Source organism: Gavialis gangeticus, unplaced genomic scaffold (genome assembly GCF_001723915.1).
Source record: "Gavialis gangeticus isolate Ggan-Ray unplaced genomic scaffold, GavGan_comp1, whole genome shotgun sequence".
In the NCBI taxonomy this organism is placed as follows: domain Eukaryota; kingdom Metazoa; phylum Chordata; order Crocodylia; family Gavialidae; genus Gavialis; species Gavialis gangeticus.
This window is the reverse complement of record NW_017729034.1, coordinates 12,225,999-12,236,240: the sequence shown is the minus strand read 5'-3', so window position 1 is coordinate 12,236,240 and position 10,242 is coordinate 12,225,999. Positions and strand designations below refer to the sequence as shown.

The following is a 10,242-nucleotide window of genomic DNA, read 5'->3' as shown; positions in this document are numbered from 1 at the left end:
GAGTTGCGGGAGATCCTGATGCATCCTTCTGCAGTGGTGGTACCCCCTGGGCAGTACCCACCCACTGGCACCTTGCTCTGAGGGGGGCACTATCACCGCAGAGGGAAGCACTGGGGCCCGCTGATACCTTGCCACCCCCACCTCCCGGGCCGCAGGAGTAGTGGGCAGGCTCTAGGAACAAAAAAAGCATCTGGCTTCTCACCACTTTTTTTTTTTCCTTCAGCAGAGCCTGCTTGCTCTGTGGTGGGGGCCCCAGTGCTTCATACTAGCTCTGACTTGCCTGCATATCTGCTTGAAATGCCTCAGGATCTGTAACAACACTTATTCTGTTTGTCCGGAGCACACAGGTTATTTCAGTAAGAATTGTGGTTGGTTGCCAAGATCACCAATCAGAGTGCTCCAGACAGACAGAATAAGCTTATTATTATAGATTGTTTGACCTGGGCTCCCAGGAAGTTGAAGCAGAAATATATATGTACTGTTTTTCCATGAAAACAGTGGCACTCCCCTTATCCTGTTGTATGAAAATATCTCTGGATACTCCATCACTGGTCTGAATATGGCTGTTCTTAGGAACAAACTTTTAAAAATTCATTTGACCAGGAAATTGCACAAGTAATAGACTAAATCGTGTTAAGTGTGATTTAATGTGGACTATGGATTCTTAGCTTGTTTGTCTATCTTTTTCTCCCTCCTGTCTTTGATATTCAGATTTTTCTCTCCTCCTTGTATGCTATGTGTGTGTAATATATATGATTGAATCTATGATACCCGTGTGCTGTTATCCCTGCTTTATGGTTCAGAAATGTGGACTACATATGCTTGGCATATCAAGATACTGAACAGCTTCTACATGAGATATCTGTATAAAATCCTGAAAATGAAGTGGGAATGCAAAATACCATACACAGAGGTACTGGAGCACACAAGACTGATGCACTTAGAAGTCACTATCAATAAGAAAAGGTTGCAATAGATCAGCCATATTTGGGGAGGAATAGGAAAAAGACCATATCCCCAAGAATATTATGTATGGTGAGATTTGAGAGAGCTCTAGAAAGCAGGCTTGCCCTCTATGGTGGTACCTTGATATCTTCAAAATTATATCAACGGCCCCTGCTGTGAGGCAGGGAGTGGGGCTGGGGCATAGGCACAGGAGCCGCAGCTTGTCTAGGGGTTGGGTGGGGGGCCACTCCTGCCTCTGCACACCTTGGATGGGCATGGGGAGATGCCCCCCAGATCTAGGCAGGGTGGGCTGCAGCTGTGGGCTGGGGCTGCGCTGGGGTCTTCCTAGCGGGCACTGGGCTGGGTGGCAGCAGTGCTAAGACAGGGGCTATGGGGGGAGGTGGGTGTGGTCTGCGGCCGTCCCAAAGTTCTCTGTAGCCCCCCTCTTGGTGCTGCTGCTGCCCGAGCCTGGCGCAGCCCCAGACTGCAGCTGCAGCCAGCCTTGCCCCACCCTGTCCAGATCCTGGGGCACCCACTGCCCAAAACACAGCTGTCCTGCCAACACCCCTTCCCCCCTCCCTCTTCTTCCAGCATAATGGACTTACCAGCTGGATGCATCTGTATTGGAAATCTGATTGGTATCGGCCGATAGCCAATTTTTAAGGAGGCATATCAGTATCGGCCCCCAAAATCTCTAGCAGTGCACCCCATAAGTTTGGATTCCAACTTGGACTACGTATGGATCTGTGAATCTTGTAATAAGCTGTGTCACTCTCAAATTGGGCTAGTCAGCCACAAGTGGATTAATTGGGCATCTGACTAAACCTCTTATCTCTTGCACCATGATCTAGAGCAGTGGTTCTTAACCTGTGGCCCAGTCAGTACACTGCTGTGGCCCATGTAACATCCTGTTAAGAAAAAAAAGTAAAGCAAAGATTGCCTCCTGTGATTTGTTAAAGTCAGGGAGAAAAAATGTGGGAAATGGGAGTTTCCCCTTGCAGGTTAGCAGCGTTCCAGCCTGCAAGGGACTGCTTGGGACTGGGGGGGAAATGAGAAGAGGGCAATTGGAGACAGAGGGTTCCATGTTCATGTGCCTGTGCACACATGCATGTGGCAGCCAGGCAGCTTGAGGAGCAGCTCCCTCTAGGTAAGTTTATAATGAGGTAGGAAGGAGGAGATTACTGCCTTCCTCCTTCACCATGGGGGCTTTAGAGTAGGGCATTGCTGGGCCTTGGGTGGGAATGTGCAGCCATGGGTGTGGGGGGGCAGCTCCCTGATGTTTCACGCATTCCTGAGAGGGAGGCATGGCGGGGCATGTGCCCCCCTAGACTTGTGTATGGGAAAGGGGCAGATGCAAGCTGCTTGCTGTGGGCTTGGGGCTCCCCGCCCTGCTGCCCTCCCTGTGGAGACATCCGCAGGGAGGCCAGGTGCTGGTACCAGGAGGCCCACACCAGCTGCACTGCCATGGTAAGGCACCCCCTTCCCACCTTGCAGCAGTGGGGGACTGTAACAGGATGGCGTCCTAGGGTTCTCCGTGATCTCCTCTAAGGCCCCCTTGCTGTGCCAAGCTGCCTAAAGGGCACTCTCAATTCTCGCCTGCCACATCTTTAATGGTAAATGTATAACAGGGAGGCTGCCTTTCAGTCCTCTTGCTGTACACTGGCCCCAACTCCTAAAAACCTTGTGAGCCCCGTTCTGTATTGGGTGTTTCGGGCACCCTAGCCTTATGGGCTATGCATGGCTCCAACCACCCCTTTACCACGCCCCAAGCCTTGCTGATGTAACTGACATTCTTCAGTCTCGCACTGTCCCGCTGGCACTTGGGCTCCCCGCAGCCCTGTTTCTCTGTGTGCCCTTTCTGGCGCTCAGGCTTCTCTCGCCGGCCCCCTCTCTGGGGCTTCTCTCACCACCCCGCTCTGTGGGGCTTGGGGTTGGCACACCCCCAGTGCTGCGCCTTCTCTGGGGCTTGGGTCCCCACACTGCCGTGGACCCCCTATGAGGCCTCCTCCTTCCCCTAATAGTCTCTCCCAAGCCACCAGTTAAAACAGCAAACAAAATACAAGCCCCTGGGCTATAACTTAAATTCAAGCCGCCCCAAGGGTGTTCCATCTCTCACCAGTATCAGGGGCGGTTCGTGCAGTCAGGCCTCTCCCCTTTGCTCCTTCCCCCTTGGCCTCTCTCCCAGGCAGCACTCCTTCCCCCTTGGCTGCCAGCAGGGAACTGCCAACCTGGCCTCAGCCCTGGGATTTAAAGGTGAGCCAGGCCCTGCCCCTTCTGGTCAGCTGACTGCTGGCAGATGTGGGTCCCTAGCTCACTCCAGTTGCCCTAGCAACCTGCACCTGGGTAGTTATCTCTGCTCTACGAGTAGCAGGCACCTAAGTGCCCTACTACAGGGACACAACTCTGCACCCCCACTGCTGCTGGGTGGGTAAGGGTCACCTTGCCATGGGTCCTGCCTGCCGGGCTGCAAAGGGCAAGCTCTCTCACGGTTTTCAGGAAAAGATGTCTATTAATAAATTACTTACTTTTGCATATTTGTTTTGATTCCTCTTGGGAATGGTCCAAACTCAGGGCTATCTTGTTAGTCCTTCATGGTTGAGTAGCTTCTGCTTTGAAGTAAACAGGTGGGAAAATCAAATGGGAGTTGGAGGGTGGGGAAGGAAGGGGAGAAGAGACTTGAGTCTGGAACAATGTTAGCAAATGAAAAGTAAAAATTAAGTGGGAGAAGGGTTTGCCAGCTGGGGCAGTTTAGCTGCCAGGACTGCTGTTTTCCTGTCACATTATCATTTCTCTTGTCCAAAGTCTCTCACAACCATGCACAAATAATATTGTGGATTATCTGCCTTTTAGGGTGGGAAGGAATTTTTTTTGGATGACATCTTTATTGGGCAACTGTATAGTTGGGGGAGATTTTAAAAAAGCTTTTGGTCACAAGGTACACTTGCTCAGCCTTTAGGGTAGACATTTTGTGGGCTTATGGTACTGGTTGGGATCTTGCCATTAAAGCAGTTGCCAGTCAAAGACAGAATAGGAGCCATGTACTTGCAAGTCACGTCAGTGATTCAGATAGCTCTTGAACTGGTTATTTGACTTGTTTGACTCATCTCTAGGTAGAAATAAAACAACCATTTTAAGATTTTTGCTATTCGTAAAAATGCTTGCGTCTTTATAGAGGCATTAAGCATGTTTTGGTTTGTTCCAGTAGCCGGATTGAGCTGGGAGACGTGACGCCACATAACATTAAGCAGCTGAAGAGGTTAAACCAGGTCATTTTTCCTGTCAGCTACAATGACAAGTTCTACAAGGATGTGCTGGAGGTTGGCGAACTAGCCAAATTAGGTACGATAGTTTTGTCAGTGGTTTTCATCTGGGTGGTAGAACAGTTTGTTTGCTCTTCTTGTTGATTTTAATACTAGATTCTTCTGCTTCATTATGATAAGTGAGGAAAATTATACCTAGCTTGGCATGGCCTGCAGAAGCCAGAGCCCCTATCCGGAATGCTGTAATTTAAACAAGGTCACCCTTTACTTGAAACAGGTGTGTTTTTTTCATTACCACAGGAAACTCATGAAGTTGTACTTTGGGATCTTGCTACCTTACATTGTTTATTGTCTAGATTGCTAATAAACTTACGCCTCTGTGCAAGGACATGGTTCAGGCCTCACCCAGAAGGTGTCAGCTGAGTTGCCATGATTACTTAGTTATTTTGAGAGGGGTGCAGTTGGATGGGTGGAATTAATTGAATATGTGACTTCAGCCTTTTCATTGCTTCATTTTATTTTAAGTAAGAATGTACCCATTCATATACAGGTGAGCTTCTGAAAAGGAGGGGAAATTGCCAGTGGGAAAAGAAAAGGGAAGAAAGACTGAAATGAGAGAGGACACTGATATGGATTGATATTTCTAATTGACCAAGACTTGCTGTCTCCCTCCCTGGCAGCATACTTCAATGATATTGCAGTGGGTGCAGTGTGCTGTAGAGTGGATCACTCTCAAAACCAGAAGAGACTGTACATCATGACACTTGGATGCCTGGCACCCTACCGAAGGCTAGGGATAGGTAAGACCATCTTCATTTTCCTGAGTCATCAAAGAAACTCAAATCCTGCATAGTCTTCTTGAATACCCTCCAAAAGCTTTCTGCTCCTTTTAATCAGCAAGGTATAATGTTTTGTCTGTAACTTGGGCACTTAAGGAGGGTGCTTGGGTAATTTGTGGCACACCTACCACAGGAAACTCATGGAGTTGTACTTTGGGATCTTGCTACCTTACATTGTTTATTGTCTAGATTGCTAATAAACTTACGCCTCTGTGCAAGGCCATGGTTCAGGCCTCACCCAGAAGGCGTCAGATGAGTTGCCATGATTACTCAGTTATTTTGAGAGGGGTGCAGTTGGATGGGTGGAATTAATTGAATATGTATATTATCAGTCTCTCAGATGCATAGGTCCCATACAATATAGTTCTGATTTTAATTAAACATAATATTTGGACAAGGTGAAACCAAAAATGATTTGTGTTTAAATGATTTATGGGCTTCTTAGGCAGTGTTAATGATAAAGACAGTGCATGTTATATCATTCTAACTCTGTTCTTTCTTCATTCTAAGAAAAAGGCTTGCTTTTAAAACAGGTTCCCTAATCAAGTGATTCTTCCATCTCATGATTCAGTTTTCTGAGTTATATTGCATTAAAATATTCCTATAAAGAACAATGAAGAGTGCAACCATCCCTAAAGAAGGGGAAATGATCTCACAGATACCCTTCTAAGTCTGTCTCTTTTCTCCTAGACCAGGGGTGGCCAAAATATGGTCTGCAGGCTGGATTTAGGTGCCCCTAAAAAAATTTAGAAAATTAAAATTGATCTGTTCTTGGGTCTTGTCATAGATGACAAGTACCAAGGGCAGTAGGACCCAGGAGAAGCCATGGAGGGCTCCTTCAACAGCAGGGCCTGCCCCCCAGCTGGAAGCCCCAGGAGGGGCTTCCGGTCTGGGACTGTCACTGCACTGTGCTGGAACCTCAGGTAAGGGGAGAGGGGGGAGGAGCACAGGGGGAAAGCAGCCCCTCGCCTGCCCCCTGCCCAGTGCTCCCTGCTGTAGCCGTTCACAGCCTGTGCAGGGCTGTCCTGAGCAGGCACAGGCAGCCCCACACGGACTGCGAGCGGCTGCAGCATGGAGCAGGTGCGGGGCTGCTCCCCACCCCCCCTTGTGCTCAGCACCAGCTTGTAACTCGGCCCCTTGTCCGCCTGGGCCCCACACCAGCTCCAGGCTCGCCCATCAGGGCTGCACACAGCAGTAGCTGTTGCTGCTGCTACCCGCCCAAAGCTCATGCTGTGATGAGGCTGCCAGTGCTGCCTCTGGGCTGCCCAGTGCACGAGCTCTGGGTGTGCAGCAGCAGCAGCAAATGCTGCCCAGCACGGCAAGCAGGGGGGCCACAGCTGCTGCTGACAGGCAAGCCCGGAGCCAGCGTGGGGCCCAGGCTGGCAAGGGGGCGGGTTACAAACTAGTGCTGGGGGGGGAAGGAAGGGCCCCTCGCTCACCCTGCGCTGCAGCTGCTCACAGCCTGCATGGGGCTGCCTGTTTCTGCTCAGAACACCCCCATGCAGGCTGTGAGCTGCTGTAGCAGGGAGTGCTGGCCATGGGGCCAGTGAGGGGCTGTTTTTCCCCGTGCTCCCTACCAGCTTGTTACCTGCCAGTGAGCAGGGGGTCAGGGCTGCATGCTGCCCCCCCACCTGTACCACAGGGCTGGGGGGGCCCTGGGAGTGAGTGGGTGCAGGAGCAGGGCCTGCATCTGTGTCCCAGGGCCAGCGGCAGCGGTAGTGTCCCAGCTGGCAGGGGCTCTGTGGAGCTGGGCCAGCTCCCCCCTCTCTCTGCTGGTGCAGCCCAGCCTGGCTCCACAGACCCCTGCCAGCCTGTGCCCTGTTTTGTGCCCCACCGGTGCTGGCCCTGGGACATTGGTCCCAAGATGGTGACCAAGGGGCGGGGCACCTGTCAAGGGGTGGGGTTACCCATGTGACCCTCGACAGCTTGCCACAACTTAGTAAGCAGCCTTCCACCTGAAATAATTGTCCACCCCTGTCTTAGACTCTCTGCCTCTGTTTACCTTGGGGTTGTTGCCTTCATGAGCTGTTGAGGGTCTGTTCATAAATATGTAGGGTGGCTTGGAATCTTTTGGTAAAAAGGGTTGCAAAAAAGCAAGCTTTGGTACAGTAGCCTTTTTGCTTCTTTTTCCTGGCCTTTTGATGTGAAGACATAGCTGCTTGAAAATAACCACACTTAGCATGTGATGTTGCCACTTGCTTTGTTACTTCAGAGTACAGTAGCAATTCCTTCAGCATGTGCTCTATGAGCTCACTGAAAGCTACATATCTTCACATAAGGCACTCAGCATTTAATAAGTCCAGTGCAAACATAGCTAACGTAATTGCACCTTTCTCGTTTGATTAAGCATCTCTTTACTTCCTTGCAGGAACTAAAATGTTGAATCACGTCTTAAACATCTGTGAAAAAGATGGCACTTTTGACAACATCTATCTGTGAGTAAATGTTAGCATATGTTCTTGTGGGCACGGGGAAAACTCTGTGGGCTTATAGAAAAGTGAAGTAAGTGAGTGCAACAGCATTTCACCTTGGATTACACTGGCCTTGTGGGTCAAACAAAAGCCCCCTTTGTACAAGTGGTGCCAAGCCAGCCAGCCAGCACTTGGTTTCTAGGTTTGTTTCTTGGTACTTTTGAGAATTGGGCAGCTTCCCCAAAACTAGTGCTAAATTTTAGAGAGCTGTGGCTGTATGCCAGAGCTGGCCAAAATTTGTAATCCTTCCAATTCCAGACCAAAATTTTACAGAGGTGAGAGCTGAAAGACACCACACTTCTGAGATGTGCAGGACTCATGCTCAGTGATCATTATACAGCACTCTAGCTTGAATGATAACTTCTCATTAGATGACTTCTTTTGGGAACCACAGTTTGTTTGACCACCCCTGCTATATGTTAACGGTCAAACAGCAAGATAACTTCTTGTTGGATTTTGCTTTTTGATGATTAAATGCTTCTCAGTAACAAGAACTTAAGAGAGATGTTTACTGCTCAGCAGTCTCTTGCCTTTTTAGAATAGTAGTTGCAGTATTTCTTACGTTAAACGCACTGCCACCAGAAGTAATGGTGTTTAACGGCACCCAGTCTATATTTGTATGCTAAACAACTAGATCACTAGAAAATGTGCCTTCAGTCCTCTGCCTCAAAGGGGATGACTAGAATTTCAAACCTCGACCAGGACTACTGTTGACCCTTGTGTAGGAAGTGCTTGATGAACGAACATCTCTAGATAGAGTGGTCAGGCCCTCACTGGCAAGGAGATGGAGCAGAGTCCCTATGCTGGGGTGATTCACAGAACCTTACTGGCCTGACCCTACTTTATGACTGGATTAAAAGAACTTGGGTGCTTGATTATACTGCTCTTTAAAATGTGTTCTTGTTCTCCCCTAGCTGAACTGCTAGGTCCCTTTTTGAACACTTGTTAATTGGTGGAGGTTTTCCTTTAATCTCTTCAGATAAAGAAGCTACAGAAGTGAGCATGCTGAAAAATTTCTTAATTTATCATGTATGTTTACTGTTGTTACAGGAGTCTTCGTTGCATAATCATCCTCTCCAAAATGCAGTTCTGTAGTGTGAGACCAGTAGTTCTCAGGCACACCAGCCACTTCTTAAAAGTGATCATTTGGGGTTGATTTTGCTTATAGGTTTGCTGGCACAGGCACTTAAATCTAAAGATACTGGCTCCATTTTGTCTAATAATCTGTTTTCTAATTATGACTTAATTGGTCAGTAGAATGAAATACTCTCCCAGATATTGGGCATCACTGGATCACAGCTGGACTGTGTTCTATTAATTCAACAGCTATTTTGGTTCCACAGCCTTTACTTTAACACTTGACATGCATGTCAAAGTGACATTCACGTTCACACCATGTCTGTTGGGCCCTGGGAATATACAGTTAACAGATGCTGCTGTGCCTGTAGGAGTTCAAACAGGTCTTTTTATGTAAAACCTGTTAGAGCAATTAAGTGTCTGAGCCATTTAGGATATAAAGCTTAAAGACTATTTGGGGGAGCTCCAGTCTCTTAGTATATTATCAAGTTTTGTCAAACTCTGAAGAAGCAAGAAGAGGCAAGAGCCCCATACAGTCTATCTGTGCTGCCCAAACTCTTGTGATGGGTGGGATGTTCTCACACCACCTTCACACCCATTGTGGGAGATAAATTAGGTTAGGATTGTCATCAAATGAGTCCAAAGTGCATATATTCCTGTAGTGCTTGGAGTTCCTAATGAGTATAACTGTAAGAAGTTAAAACATTTCAACAGTCTACAATGAAGCAAGTTAGTATTGTTGTTTTACAATATACCTGTAGTTTTCACTTCAAAAAAGTAATTTTTAAATTAGCACTTCATTGTCTTGGAAGACTTTATTCTGTTTAGCTGTTCAGCTCCTTTGTGGAAAATGTCATCTGTATTTCACAAATGGGGAAATTTAGGCTAGAAACTAGAAGTTCCTAGTTTTCAATCCTGGACTTAACCTGGTTTATATTTCTGTTTAGACTGAGTGTTCTCCTTCTCACTTCCTTCATAACTGATATTCATTGGCTCAAAGTCCTGAATAATCAAAAATAATATATTTTGGACAATTCTGACCTCTCTCTCTCTCTTCTGTCCCAGGCATGTTCAGATCAGCAATGAATCAGCAATCGACTTCTACAGAAAGTTTGGCTTTGAGATTATTGAGACGAAGAAAAATTACTACAAAAGGATAGAGCCAGCAGATGCTCACGTGCTGCAGAAAAACCTCAAAGTCCCTTGTCTTGGCCAAAATGCAGATGTGCAGAAGACCGACAACTGAACAAAACCCCAATGAACACTTTCTTGCACTTGCTTGTTGCCAAATAAGAGAGAGGCCTGTTGATGTTTTGTTTTGTTTTGTTTTGTTTTTGTTTGTTTTTTCTTCCCTTCATCTTAATTTTTTTCTTGACCTCTCTTCAACAAAAGTGTAATGCTTCTTCCAAGGATTGTCCATTCATGTTTGGGTTTTTCAACTCTCTTCCTTTCTGTTTGTTTGGTTATTTTTAATTGGGTGGGAAGAGGTGTGCAAATCTTCTTTAGTTTGAAGTGTGGAGGGAAGAGGCAAGTGGCTGCTGCAACTCCAACTCTGGACCTGACCTAGAGTCAGAGTTAGCTGAATTTGCAGCAACCATCTGCCCTCATCCCCAACAGTGTCAGCCCCCCTTGTGTGCCTGCACTGCCCCC

General features: G+C 47.5%; 1 protein-coding gene across 2 annotated transcripts in view; it reads left to right on the top strand.

The window, feature by feature from the left end:
- The window catches only part of NAA50 (N(alpha)-acetyltransferase 50, NatE catalytic subunit), a 31,343-nt gene extending 21,504 nt beyond the window's left edge, over positions 1-9,839 (top strand). The window contains exons 2-5 of one of the 2 annotated variants that reach the window (XM_019526920.1): positions 4,148-4,284; positions 4,886-5,005; positions 7,413-7,479; positions 9,658-9,839. In XM_019526920.1, the coding sequence (XP_019382465.1) occupies positions 4,148-4,284; positions 4,886-5,005; positions 7,413-7,479; positions 9,658-9,838 (505 nt within the window). In that variant the 3' untranslated portion in view covers position 9,839. The remainder of the gene's footprint in view (positions 1-4,147; positions 4,285-4,885; positions 5,006-7,412; positions 7,480-9,657) is intronic. The other variant, XM_019526921.1, reaches the window with a different exon arrangement.
- Positions 9,840-10,242: the final 403 nt, after the last annotated feature.